Genomic DNA, 14,638 nt, shown 5'->3' with positions numbered 1-14,638 from the left:
CCAATGGCTTTTAATTGGCATTAAGATGAAAATCCAGACTCGAATTATTAATGTCTAAGGTCCTCCCAAATCTCTTTCCAAATTACATTTCCAGCCTTATCTTCCATGACTTCTCCAAGAATGTCCTGCTGTAGTCCACCAACTTTACTGACTGCTGCTCAAACATACCTTACACTTCCTGCCCAACCATGGGGCCCTTTTTTCCTTTTCTCCTACATAAATCCTGCTTCTTCCAAGATCACTTTATTTATTTTTTTATTTTTTTGAGATGGGGTCTTGCTCTGTCACCCAGGCTGGAGTACAGTGGCACGATCTCAGCTCACTGCAACCTCCACCTCCAGGATTCAAGCAATTCTCCTGCCTCAGCCTCCTGAGTAGCTGGGAGCACAGGTGCACGCCACAGCACCCAGCTAATTTTTTGTATTTTTAGTAGAGACAGGGTTTCACTATGTTGGCCAGGCTGGTCTCAAACTCCTGACCTCAAGTGATCCACCCACCTTGGCCACCCAAAGTGCTGGGATTACGGATGTGAGCCACTGTGCCCGGCCCAAGATCACTTTAGACAGGGTTTTTTCAACAATTGCACTACTGACATTTTGGGCTAAATAATTCCTTGTTGTGAGGGCCTGTCCTGTGTATAGTGTTTAGCAGAATCCATGGCCTCTACCCCCTAGATAACATTAGCATTCCCAGCTGTGACAACCAAAAACGTCTCCAACCATTTCCAAATGTTTTCTGGGGGGCAAAAGCACCCCCTCTGTTGAGAACAGTGTAGCACCCCTGAACAAAGAATCATCCAGCCCAAAATGTTAATAGTGCCAAGGTTGAGAAACTGTCCTATACTAGTGTTTTTCAAACTGGAGGTTACAGCTTGTTGGTGGATTGTGAAATCAATTCAATGTGTTGCAAAGAGCACCGAAAAAGGAAACAACAGAAAAAGTTTCAGGCTGTATTAGAAGTAGTAAGGGCAAGTCATTTAATAAAACTTTTGTTTATTTTGTACCAGTATGCACATATTTTGGATTATGAAACCAAATGCATTTCTTACTCCTAGTCTTGGTCACACAAGGCTACAGGCACTGCTTTAGATACTGGTCTCACACTCCTCTGAGCTCCTGTGACTTAGTATTTCTATCATTCCTCCAGCTGCATTTCTGTTATTGTTTCAACAGTTTAACTCACCTTCTGAAACAGCTGTGTATTTATATCTTACTCCCTAAATCTGAAAGAATCTTGATGGCAGGGCCTGTATTTCATGTACTTTGGAATCCTCCACAAAAGTATTTTACATAAAGTTATGTTCCCAATATTTTTTTTTCCCCTTTGGTTTTGACTTTAACTCAGCAACTTAACAAAGCCATTTAGGAGGTTCCTAGAATAACTCTTGAGTCCAAACTTGCCTGCAAACAGATCCTGTGGCTCTTGGTCTTGTTCTTCATGGATCCCATTTTCTTTGGAGCCATTGTTGATGGGAAGAAGGGATGTAGTTCTCTTTGGAGACTGGTGCTTACTCTGAAAACAAAGAGATACTCTGAATAAAACATTACCATGAAAAACAAACCCAACTTGCCTAGAAAGCAACTTTTAATGCCTCCCTCAGTTGCCACCAGTCAGCCAGTTCAATAAGCAGCAAATCATTATTAGTAAAGTAAGTGCTGCCCAAGTAATGACAGAGCAAAAAGAAGTCCATACATTTTAGGGTTAATTTCTAACAACACGACCTTGCTAAAATGCCCTGCCCCAAAGCACATGATACCAACATGGGTATGTGTACACACAGATAATTTTCAAAAGAACCTGTCCAAATGTATTTCTCTTTCTCTGTTGATGACCTTTATTCTTTCAAATGCTGACTGTGCACATTCTAGTGACCAGGATACAGCACTGGAGTCCAAAATTGATGCTTTGACACTTTGTAGCCTCAGCTAAACTGTTAACTGAAGCCCAGTTGTGTGGATATTACTGACCCATCTAACAGGCAGAGGAAGGTATAACACTACGTTCTAATGCTGTTTAAAATTATAATTTATCTTTTCATCCTTAACTCACAAAAATACAATTTTCAATAACACTCTGTTTCAAGCTAGGAGAATAAAAACTAATCATGCTTAGCCTAGTGGGCACATGGTGAAAATACAGTCAGTCCATGGTCTTTATTCAAAGATCAGTGATCAGCCGCAAACAAGGGTGGAGTGGGTCCCCAAACCGGTACCCAGTGAACAAAGCTGGATTGTGCAGAATATGAACTGAAAGTTGAGAATCTGGCTTCAAAAGCCATGGCATGGTACTGCAGGGTTTTGAAGTCAGACCCTAAGGGCAAATCAGTTAAAAGACCTGGCTTAAGGAACCTTTTATGAAACATTTCCTTAACAAATCTGAGGGAATTTGTTCCTTGGAGACAGACCTTTTCTGACCCAACAGAACAAAGTGAAAAGACAGATCTATTTGGGTACTCTAAATTTGCAAATAGCTTCATCTAAATATTGGGGACACCTTTCAGAAAAGAAACTGTTAGCTGGTCTGAAGCTAGTGAATTATCTCAATTAACTGTTAACAGTTACAGATCGAAACCCTTGTTTGTTATTTCCCCACTTCTCACTACTGCACTTGACTAGTCTTAAAAAATCTTTTTTTGAGAAAAAAAAAAAGGAAAAAGAAAAGAAACATACCAATATTTAGACTTATATGAGCAAACAATCCTTCTACTGGAACTATTCCCTGCTAATGAAGTTTCATGAACACTTAGTTGTATAAGCTTAAATGTGAATTCCAAGTCTGTTAGAGACAGTGGTCCTGTCCTCTAGCTGCTTTAACAATCTTAAAAACAAAACTAAAAAATCACTGCAGAAAGACAGACAGGATAAATACAAAAGCAGCATTTCCCTTTTGCTTCCACATCACCAATCACCACCCACCTTCTTCCACAACTACTTCCTTCCTACACTCTTGTACAGTACATAGATCTCATATGAAGCCACCTGATTTCGTTCACTTCCCACTGACACCAGTCATCTCCAAATGGAGATCTATGAGAGATTAAAATCCAGTATACATTAAGGATACATGTATACAAATGTAATTTACTAGTAGCTCATGAGGAGACTAAAACAACAGAAAAGGCATAGGTTAGAATATAGCCATTTAAAAAATGCCTAGAAGGACCCATTCCTGTGATATGAATATGAATAAAGCCAACTTTCCATTTCTGATCCACCATTTAACCTGGAAGGTTAATGACTAAGAATATTTTCTGGAGCAGTGTTAGAACAGTACTCTATCTTTTCCTCAAGAGACAGACCCACAGGAATGGGATACTGCAGTGAAAACTAGAGTACTAATACTTCTCTACCTTCACCTAACCCTTTTCAAAAGCCCAAACTGTGGCCACATGTGGTGGCTCACACCTATAAACCTACCACTTTGGGAGGCCAAGGTGGGAGGATTGCTTGAGCCCAGGAGTTGGAGACCAGCTTCAGCAACACAGTGAGGCCCTGTCCCTAGAAAAAAATTTTTTAAAAAGTAGCCTAGCCTGACGGTGTACACCTGTAGTCCCAGCTACTCTGGAGGCTAAGGTGGGAGGATCACTTGAGCCCAGGAAGTCAAGGTTGCAGTGAGCCATGATCACACCACTGCACTCCAGTCTGGGTGACAGAGCAAGACCCTGTCTCAAAAACAAAACAAACCCAAACTGTAATTAAAACAGACTTATGTTCCCTTAGAAAGCTAGATAACAACTACCTGTGAGAACAGAAAACTGCTCTCAGATATCCTCTGGGACTCCACCCCAAAAATCACACATGGCTGAGTTCTAAGAGAGCTAAAGATAGACATGACCATACTTACTATCCTAATCTTTTGTCTGTAGTTCTCTTACAAAATTAATCTTCTACCTATGTAAAACTCTGTATCCTGTTTTTTCCCCTCTACTACCTGAGCATTTTCTCATGTCATTAAAAAGTGTACAAAAATCCCACTTTTAGTTATTTAACTCTCCATTATATGGATATACGACATAATCTTCCCCTAAGGCTGGACAGTTTCCAGGTTCCACCAAATACTACTGTAAGACCCATCCTATATATAAATCCACATCTGATTATTTTCTTGGGATAGAGTCTCAAGTAGAATTGTCAGACATAAAAGTTTCAAAGGTTCTGCTACGCTCCCTTTCAGAAAGACCAACAATTTACATTCCCCAGAAGTGTGTATGAGTGTGGCATCCACAGCAACACTAAGCATTCTTTTAAAAAATCTTTGCGCCGGGCACAGTGGCTCACACCTGTAATCCCAGCACTCTGGGAAACAAAGGTGAGCAAATAACCTTTGGGAGGCAGAGGTGCCCACATAACCTGAGGTCAAGAGTTTGAGACCAGCCTGGTCAACATGGTGAAACCCTGTCTCTACTAAAAATACAAAAATTAGCTGGGTGTGGTGGCAGGTGCCTATAATCCCAGCTACTTGGGAGGGTGAGGCAGGGAGAATTGCTTGAATCCAGGAGGCGGAGGTTGCAGTGAGCTATCGAGCCACTGCACTCCAGCCTGGATGACAGAGTGAGACTCTGTCTCAAAAAAAAAAAAAAAAAAAAAATCTTCACTAGGTTGAGTAGTGAAAATTTCTTTCCACTCATTTTGCTGGTCATTTGAACCTGTGACTTGCCTTGATGTTCTTCACCTATTTTTCTATGCTAAGTTGGCATTACTTAGTTAGGTGTGCATTTTTCTTTTCTTTTTTAAAATTGTGTAGTGGTGTGGTCTTGGCAGAGAGGTACTAGAAAGGTATGCCAGAAAGAGAGAGCACTTTTGTTAAGAGCAGGTATTTCTCCACAAGTACCAGCCTCAAGCCATTCTAGGCCACTAGCACCATTTTCTTAGCTCAGAGGACAGATACGGGCTTGTTGCCCCTCAGAGCTGACGAAGCCATTCAGAATTTGAAGTACTGCTGTGATTCTGGGCAACTTCCCTTTAAGTTGTCCAGTTGGATTCTTCCTCATGTTGCTTAACTGCTCTCTGCTCACACAGAACCCTTACATTACAGTCAAAGGATCTCAAAAGGGGAGGTACTGTTAAAACTCAACTGTATTGAGAGGTCAAATCCAAATTAAATGGTAAGGTAACATGGCTCTTGGAGGATGAGGTAACTCATTTTTGGAGGGAAAATTAGTATACTTTATAGTAAGGCAAGATAGAGTGAAGGAGTTTGTGTGATCACACTAATGTAACAAGACAAGAACAATTAGGAGTAAGTCTACCCCAGGAGCTAAACCCAGATCATAAGGGAGCAGCCATGGAGTCTTTAAAAATTACCCTGGAAGAACTTACCATGAAATACTGTTGGTTTTGCCAACTTTACTTCTAGGAAGAAATGAGTGAGGCGGGACAGCCTATTAGTTTTTATTGCTGCTGCAACAAATTATCACAAATTTAACAGTTTAAAAAATGCAAATTATCTTACAGTTCTGAAAAAGTCCAGTGGGTTTTGATGAGTCAAAATCAAGGTGTCGCCGGGCGCGGTGGCTCAAGCCTGTAATCCCAGCACTTTGGAAGGCCGAGACGGGCGGATCACGAGGTCAGGAGATTGAGACCATCCTGGCTAACCCGGTGAAACCCCGTCTCTACTAAAAAAAATACAAAAAAGTAGCCGGGCGTGGTGGCAGGTGCCTGTAGTCCCAGCTACTGGGAGGGGCGGGGGGAAGGGGGCTGAGGCAGGAGAATGGCGTAAACCCGGGAGGCGGAGCTTGCAGTGAGCTGAGATCCGGCCACTGCACTCCAGCCTGGGCGACAGAGTGAGACTCGGTCTCAAAAAAAAAAAAAAAAAAAAAAATCAAGGTGTCAGTAGGGCTGTGTTCCTATCTGGCGGTTCTAGGAAACAATCTTGTTTCCTTGCCCTTTCTGGCTTCTAGGGTTCTTTGGCTCACGGACCACTTCTTCCATCTTCAAAGCCAGCAACATTGCATCTCTTTGTATCTCTTCCATATCATCTTTCATAGCCTGTCTTACATTTTTAACGATCCTTGTGATTACACGGTCCCGCCCAGATAATCCAGGGTAACTTCCATATCTTAAGGTCAGCTGATTAGCAATCTTAATTCCATCTTCAACCTTAACTCCCGCTTGCTACATAACCTAACATACTCACTGGTTCCAGGATTAAGATGTGGACTTCAGCCAGGTGCAGTGGCTCATGCCTGTAATCCCAGCACTTTGGGAGGCCGAGGCGGGTGGATCAGGAAGTTAGAAGCTCGAGACCAGCCTGACCAACATGGTGAAATCCCATCTCTACTAAAAATGCAAAAATTAGCTGAGCATGGTGGCGTGCACCTGTAATCCCAGCTACTCGGGAGGCTGGGGCAGGAGAATCGCTTGAACCCGGGAGGCGGAGGTTGCAGTGATCCAAGATCGCGCCACTGCACTCCTGCCTGGGCGACAGGGCAAGACTCCGTCTCGAAAAAAAAAAAAAAAGATGTGGACTTCTTTGGGAAAAGGACGGGGAGCATTATTCAGCCTACAGCAGACAGTGACTCCTCTCCCACCATGTTTCAAAACTGGCACAGATGCACTACAAGTATTTGTGCTTGGGAGAATGGACATTCAATATCCACTGGACTTCAGAATAGGGTGTATCTAACTCTACAAATTAGTTTAACTCCATAGCTTAAAGAGTTAAACCAGGGGTTATCTTGGGGTCCATTAGCCACATACTTCAGGGGGTAATCTATGAACTTGGATGGGAATAAAATTATTATAATTTCATTTTCATTAACCTTGAACTGAAATTTGGCATTTCCAATAATCATAGTCAACAAATCATAATAGTAATAGCAGTACCTGAGACTGTAACTGATGTTAGGTATTTTTATATGACAGTATGGTTTTTACAGATCTCAAAATCTCATTTATGCTCATCTCTATTTAAGTACATTATTAATGTAAAATTGTTTTAATGTATTAAAATTGTATTTCAATATAATTGGTTTCCTTCATAATTTAATATATTTTATTTTATACATTTAAAAACATTATTCTGGGGATGTGTCCACAGGCTTTACTAGCCTGCCAATTGGCCCACAGCACAAAAAAGGTAAAGAACTTCTGAGATACAGAGTAGAGGGACTAATGAAAATGGAAAAGGGACAGCTGGAAGGATGGGGAAAATAGCATGAAGCTGACCACTGAGCTAGTTAAGGAAAACCATAAGCAAGGCCATTAGAGACCTCATGAGCCCCCAAATTTAGCCTCACATTCTACTGAATTCTCTGGTTTAATTTCCCAACTAAACTTTTTGGGTCTCAACCTAACAAAACTTAGAAGGGCCCAGAAAACTGCAGAAGAGTCACAGCACTAATGGATGGATTACCTTCTAAATTGAAAAAGCAAACCCAGTTCAAATCTGCTCTGAAAGCAGAATGAAGCCCCAGCTGTCCATGTGACGAAGGACAAGAATAAGCCAGAAAAAGTTGAGCAACAGCTTTTCCTGGAGATGAGATACTTATGGCTACTTGCTCTAGTAACTATCAACTACTCATGATTTATTTATGTCAAAAGTTACTTAAGAGTGCTGAGAAGCTTGAGGACCAAGGAAGAGATATCAGATTACTTTTTTTTTCTTTTCTCCAGTCCAACCTAATGAACTGCAAATGACTAAGTTGTCAGAGTGGCCTTACCACCTAAGTAAACGAAGGCTTGGCAACCCCTTACAGAAACTGGAAGTCTGACTGCAACCTTTACTGTTTCTCTCATAAGCCCCAAACCTTAATTTTTTTTTTTTTGAGACAAAGTCTCGCTGTATCCCCTAGGCTGGAGTGCAGTGGTGCAACCTCTGCTTCCTGGGTTCAAATGATTCTCCTGCCTCAGCCTCCTGAGTAGCTGGGATTACAGGCACACACAACCACGCCCGGCTAATTTTTGTATTTTTAGTAGAGACAGGATTTCGCCATGTTGGCCAGGCTGGTCTCAAACTCCTGACCTCAGGTGATCCAGCCACCTTGGCCTCCCAAAGTGCTGGGATTACAGGCATAAGTCACCGCGCCTGGCACCAAACCCTAAGTTTAAATAAATTTTAAGTCAGGTTATTAGCCTTTTTTTTTTTTTAAGACCGAGTCTTGCTCTGTCGCCCAGGTTGGAGTACAGTGGCACAATCTTGGCTCACTACAACCTCTGCCTCCCGGGTTCAAGGGATTCTCCTGTCTCAGCCTTCCAAGTAGCTGGGATTACAGACGTGTGTCGTCACGCCTAGCTAATTTTTGTATTTTTAGTAGACACGGGGTTTCACTATGTTGGCCAGGCTGGTCTTGAACTCCCGACCTCAGGTGATCCACCTGCCTCGGCCTCCCAGAGTGCTGGGATCACAGACATGAGCCACAGCGCCTGGCTTATTAGCCATCTTTAAAAGTCTTCTCCCTTTATTCCAAAAGTAGTGTTTTATAATTACTTTTATTAGCTTTTCCTCCATAATTCTGAAAGCTAAGTTAACTGCTAGTACAATAAAATGATCAAGAAATTAATGAGTTTATGTACTTCTGGAAAATCTAAACTTATGAAAAGTAAAACTTTACTATTTGAGCTGAGCACTAAAATGAGTCTTTGCATATACCTATTACTTTTTTCAAGAATATATTTACCATAAGGTAGAATTTCAACTTCTGATCATTTGACCAGATCTGACCACTTGATGTAATGTTAACTCCAAAAACAAGTGTTTGAGGCAATATCCCTGTAGAAAACACTACACACTAGACTTTTACTAATATTAGCTGTAAATGACTAAACTAGTAAGGAAACAAACTAAGTGATACACCTTTGTTTAAAGACACTGTTATACAGATTCACTTTCAGAAGTCTGATTAAGACCAGAGAAGGGCTAATATCAAGAAACTTAATGAGGATGTGTTACATATTTGGGAACAACCACCATGCATGTTTCACAGAACAGAGAAAGCTGAACCATCAATTTCCTTATGGCTTTTAATAAAACTACCAAACTCTGTCCAGATCTAAAGAAGTCATCCTGTAAACACTCAAAAAGAAATAAACTGTTTATAGTTAACAATCTTTCCATAAAGCATAAAGAAAAATATCAAGCCCGAACAGTTTTACAGGTAAGTACCACCAATTTTTAAGAAACAGATCATTCCAATCATATCAACATTCTTGAAAGAATAGAAAAAGAAAGTACCATATAATCTTAATTCCTCAAACCATACAATTTTCATGTGAAAGAAACTATAGGTTTATCTTATGAGCATAGATGTAAAAGAATATATAACAGCAATCCAAACCCAGCAATGTATAAAAAAAGACAATATATTATTAAAAGTGCAAAAAACAACAAATGCTGGCAAGGAAATGGAGAAAGGGGAACACTCATACACTGTGGGTGGGAATGTGAAGTAGCACAGCCATTATGGAAAACAGTATGGAGATTACTAAAATAACTAAAAATAGAACCACCATAGCATCCAGCAACCCCACTACTAGGTATGTATCCAAAAGAAAGGAAATATATCAAAGTATATATATTTCTTCTGCATGTTCATGTTTATTGCAGCACACTATTCACAACAGTCAAGATATGGAATCAACCTAAGTGTCCATGAACGGATGAATGGATAAAGAATATGTGGTATAGGCTAGGCATGGTGGCTCACACCCGTAATCCCAACACTTTGGGAGGCCAAGGAGGGTGCATCACTTGAGCCCAGGAGTTTGAGACCAGCCTGGGCAATGTGGCAAAACCCCGTCTCTACAAAAAATACAAAAATTAGCTGGGCATGGTGGCATGCACCTGTAACCCCAGCTACTTGGGAGGCTATGGTGGGAGGATCACTGGAGCACAGGAGGTCAAGGATGAAGTGGGCCATGATTGCGCCACTGCACTCCAGCCTAGGAGACAGAGTAAGAACCTGTGCCAAAAAAAAAAAAACAGAACATGTGGTATATATACAAAATGGATTATTATTCAGGCATAAAAAAGAATGAACTCCTGTTATTTACAGCAAAATGGATAGAACTGGAGGTCATTACATTAAGTGAAAGATGCCAGGCGCAAAAAGACAAATGTCAACTGTTCTCACTCATCTGTGGGAGCCAAAACCATGGACCTCATGGAGGTAGACGGTACAATGGTGAGTACCAGAAGCTGAGAAGGGAAGGCAGGGCAGGACGGGGAGAAGTTGGTTAATGGGTACAAAAATACAGTTAGACAGAAGGAATAAGTTCTAGTATTTGATAGCATAGCAGGAAGATTATAGTTAGCAATAATTTATCATATATTTCAAGAGCTAGAAGAGAAGAATTCTAATGTTCTCAACAAAAAGATAAATGCTTGAGGTGATGAATATCCCAAATACCTTGATTTGATCATTACACATTGTATACAGGTATCAAAATACCATGTGTATCCCAAAAAGATGTACAATAAAAAGATATCAATAAAAAATACAAAAAAGACAATATACCATAACCATGTTGAGTCCATTCCAGTAAAGCAGCTCATGATATAACAGATTGAAGACAGAAACCCCATGACCAAGGGATGTCAAAAAATAATAAAATTCGGTATTTTATAATTCTTATCAAAACAGCAACAGAAGGAAACTCTTTTTTTTTTTTTTGAGACGGAGTCTCGCTCTGTCGCCCAGGCTGGAGTGCAGTGGCTGGATCTCAGCTCTGCCCACCACCTCGCCCGGCTAGTTTTTTATATTTTTTTTAGTAGAGACGGGGTTTCACCGTGTTCGCCAGGATGGTCTCGATCTCCTGACCTCGTGATCTGCCCGTCTCAGCCTCCCAAAGTGCTGGGATTACAGGCTTGAGCCACCGCGCCCGGCCTAGAAGGAAACTTTTTTAAAAAACGTGATATCTACAAAAAATCTTTAACAAGCATCATTCTTAAAATTTTTTTTATTTTTATGTTTAGTTGACAATTGTACATGTTTATGGGATTCTGAGTGATATTTCAATATATGCGTACGATGTACAATGATCAAATCAGGATAATGAGTGTATCTAGCACCTCAAACATTTATCATTTCTTCGTGCTGTAAACATTCAAAATCCTCTCTTTCAGCTTTTTGAAAATATACCATAAATACAGTTAACCACATTCACTCTACAGTGCTGCAGAACAAGAGAGCTCATTCTTCTTATCTAGCTATAATTTGGTATCTGTTACCAGAGGTTGATTAGGATACAAAATTAAACAGGTTTTAAGAAGCTGAGGTGGGCCGGGCATGGTGGCTCACGCCTGTGATCCCAGCACTTTGGGAGGCCGAGGCGGGTGGATCACAAGGTCAGGAGATCGAGACCATCCTGGCTGACACTCGGTGGGGTGTGAACCCCGTCTCTATTTTTTTTCTTTTAAAAAAAAATACAAAAAACTAAGCCGGCGAGTGGCAGGCGCGCTGTAGTCCCAGCTACTCAGGAGGCTGAGGCAGAGAATGGCATGAACCCCAGGAGGCGGAGCTTGCAGTGAGCTGGAGATCCGGCCACTGCAACTAGCCTGGGTGACAAAGCAAGACTCCGTCTCAAAAAAAAAAAAAAAAAAAAAAGAGCTGAGGTGGGACCATAAAATGGTGCAGCTACCATGCAAAGCAGTATGGAAGTTCTTCAAACAATTAAGAATAGAACTACCACAAGATCCAGGAATCCCACTTCTGGGTATATATCCAAAAGATTGAAAAGCAGGATTTTGAGATGTTTGCACGCTCATATTGACATCAGCACTATTTACAATCGCCAAGAGGAGGAAGCAAACTCAAATGTCCACTGGCAGAAAAATAAAATGTGCTATATACATTCAATGCAATATTATTCAGCCTTAAAAAGAGGAAAATCTTGTCACATGTTATAACACGGATGAACCTTGAGGACACTGTGCTAAGTAAAATAAGCCAGTCACAAAACAAATACTGTCTGACTCCAACTTATATGAGGTATTGAAAACATACAAATTGACAGAAACAAAGTCAGAATGGTGATTGATTACCAGGGAGTGTGGGAGCTGTTAATAAGTATGGAGTTTCAAATTTGCAAAATGAGGAAGTTCTGGATCTCTGTTTCACAATAATGTGAATATACTTAGCGCTACTAAACGATATACTTAAAAATGATTAAGAGGGTAAATTTTGTTATGTGAATTTTACCTCAATTTTTTCAAAAAGATTTTTTTTGGGCCAAGCGTGGTGATTCACGCCTATGATTCGAGCACTTTGGGAGGCCAAGGTGGGAGGATCACTTGAGCCCAGTAGTTAAGAGACCAGTCTGGGCAACATAGGGAGACACCATCTCTACAAAAAAATAAATAAATGAAAAATTAGCTGGGCATGGTGGCACATGCTACTCAGGAGGCTGAGGTTAGAGGATCACTTAGCCCAAGAGGTAAAGGCTGCAGTGAGCCATGATTGCACCACTGCCCTCTAGCCTGGGAGACAGACAGAAACCTTGTATTTATTTATCAACAAATAAAAAGCTTTCGCCTCCTCTCGCAAGATATTACAGTGATCACAGATTTAGGAGTAGTTTCTGAAAAGACCATATCCTTTCCTGCCTAAATGCTAATACATAACTTATATAACTCTCTAAACTATTTGTAGTTTTAAAGCAATGACTTCAAATTTATTTCAGTAATTTTTTTGAGTCTCTCTCTCTTTTTTTTTTTTTTTTTTTTGAGCTAGAGTTTTGCTCTGTTGCCCAGGCTGGAGTGCCCTGGCATGATCTCGGCTCACTGCAAGCTCCAACTCCCAGGTTCAAGCCAAGAGATTCTCTTGCCTCAGCCTCCCCAGCAGCTAGGATTACAGGTACGTGCCACCATGCCAGGCTAATTTCTGTGTTTTTAGTAGAAACAGGGTTTCACCATGTTGGCCAGGCTGGTCTAGAACTCCTGACCTTGTGATCTGCCTGCCTCAGCCTGTCAAAATGCTGGGATTATAAGCATGAGCCACCGCGCCTGGTCAAGTCTCTCCCATTGAAGTAACTGGTTTATAGATTCTGAGATGCATGTCTAAGGCTGCTCTTTCAATTATAATGAAACCATATTTTAATTACTGAACTAACAAAGCCTCTTGGGCTGTAAAAAAGAGCAGATGGGATGATTAACAGCAGCAGTTGTTGTATCAATGCCCAGGAAATTACGGGCATACCATAAATTAGTTTTAACTTTACATGCCTCAACTTCAAAATTCTTCAATGCTCCTCTCTGTCTCCAACATGCAACAAAATAAAAGATGAAGATTAACTTAAATTAGTAAAATGCTATTGAAGTTGGCCGGGCATGGTGGCTCATGCCTGTAATCCCAGCACTTGGGATGCCAAGGCGGGCAGATCCCTTAATGTCAGGAGTTCCTGACCAGCCTGGCCAACATGGTAAAACCCCGTCTCTATTAAAAATACAAAAATTGGCCAGGCATGGTAGTGCGTGCCTGTAATCCCAGCTACTCAGGAGGCTGAGGCAGGAGAACTGCTTAAACCCAGGAGGTAGAGGCTGCAGTGAGCTAACATTGCACCACTGCACTTCAGCCTGAACAAAAAGAATGAGACTCCGTCTCAGAAAAATGAAGTCATTAAGTGTCTATTTGATGGCTTTTAGCTAATCAAATAAATATTACTAGTTTTGTTGTTGTTTTGAGATGGGGCTTCACTTTTTCGCCCAGGCTAGAGTGCAGTGGTGCAATCCCGAATCACTAGAGCTTCAAGCTCCTGGGCTCAAGTGATCCTCCCACCTCAGCCTCACAAGTAGGTGGGACTACAGACTTACGCCACCATGCCAGGTTAATAATAGTTTTGACTTTGATCAACTGTGTTACCCATTTTTAAGGTTAACTTTTCTAATCCACTATTAGATGTTGTGGGGTTTTTTTGAGTAATTCCAGTTTACAAAATGCTCACCAACAAATACAGCTCATGCCCTCAAAAAGTAAGCACTCTTTAAACGTTTATTATAGAGGGAACTCTTCTAAGCACTTTACGGCATTTTAATTTAATCTTCACAATAGTGGTGGAGGTAAATACTAGTATTACTCACTTTTTACAGGTGAGGAAACTGCAGAGAGTAATTAAGTACCATATCCAGGGATAAGCTAGCCTGCCGTAGAGCCTAAATTTAAAACAGACTTCAAAGCCCACACTCTTACTTTATTCTTCAATGTTGTTCTTTAAAATACCACAAGTGCTACAATCCTCTATCTTCTTTGGCTCACAACTAAAGTATTTATTGGATTATAATTTGTTCTTTATGGCTGTTTAAAAAGACAGTTAAACTAGTGAGTTATCTTGGGGTCTTGGCATCCTGAAGATTAACATCAGGATGGGCAGCTTGAAAAATGGCTACAGGTGGCATTTTAGTTTCTTTAGCTACTCAATTTTCCTAGGTCATACCTAAATAAAAATAATTATGCTTTCTGCAGTAGAACAAGGTCATTCTGACCTCCTTACCTCCCTTTTAGCTGGAAATTAGGCAAAGGATTTTTACAGTCTTACAAAAAAGAGATATTGATAACTCCATAAAGTATGGTAAGATGAATCAAACTGAAGCCTCTTATATTTATTTTTTAAATTTCTTTTTTTTTTTTGTTTTTTTTGAGACAGAGTCTTGCTCTGTCACCTGGGCTAGAGCGCAGTGGCACAATCTCGGCCCACTGCAACCTCTG

At 40.8% G+C, this 14,638-nt stretch overlaps 1 protein-coding gene across 3 annotated transcripts in view; it reads right to left on the bottom strand.

Annotated features, from left to right (window-relative positions):
* The window catches only part of SNX1 (sorting nexin 1), a 44,125-nt gene that overhangs the window by 24,910 nt on the left and 4,577 nt on the right, over positions 1-14,638 (bottom strand). For all 3 annotated transcript variants that reach the window (XM_017884977.1, XM_017884978.1, XM_017884976.1), the window contains exon 2: positions 1,401-1,512. In XM_017884977.1, coding sequence (XP_017740466.1) covers positions 1,401-1,512 — 112 coding nt within the window. The remainder of the gene's footprint in view (positions 1-1,400; positions 1,513-14,638) is intronic.

This window comes from Rhinopithecus bieti, unplaced genomic scaffold, assembly GCF_001698545.2.
Source record: "Rhinopithecus bieti isolate Rb0 unplaced genomic scaffold, ASM169854v2 scaffold_13262, whole genome shotgun sequence".
NCBI lineage: Eukaryota > Metazoa > Chordata > Mammalia > Primates > Cercopithecidae > Rhinopithecus > Rhinopithecus bieti.
The sequence above is the reverse complement of the archived record's forward strand: the minus strand, read 5'-3'. Positions and strand labels throughout refer to the sequence as shown.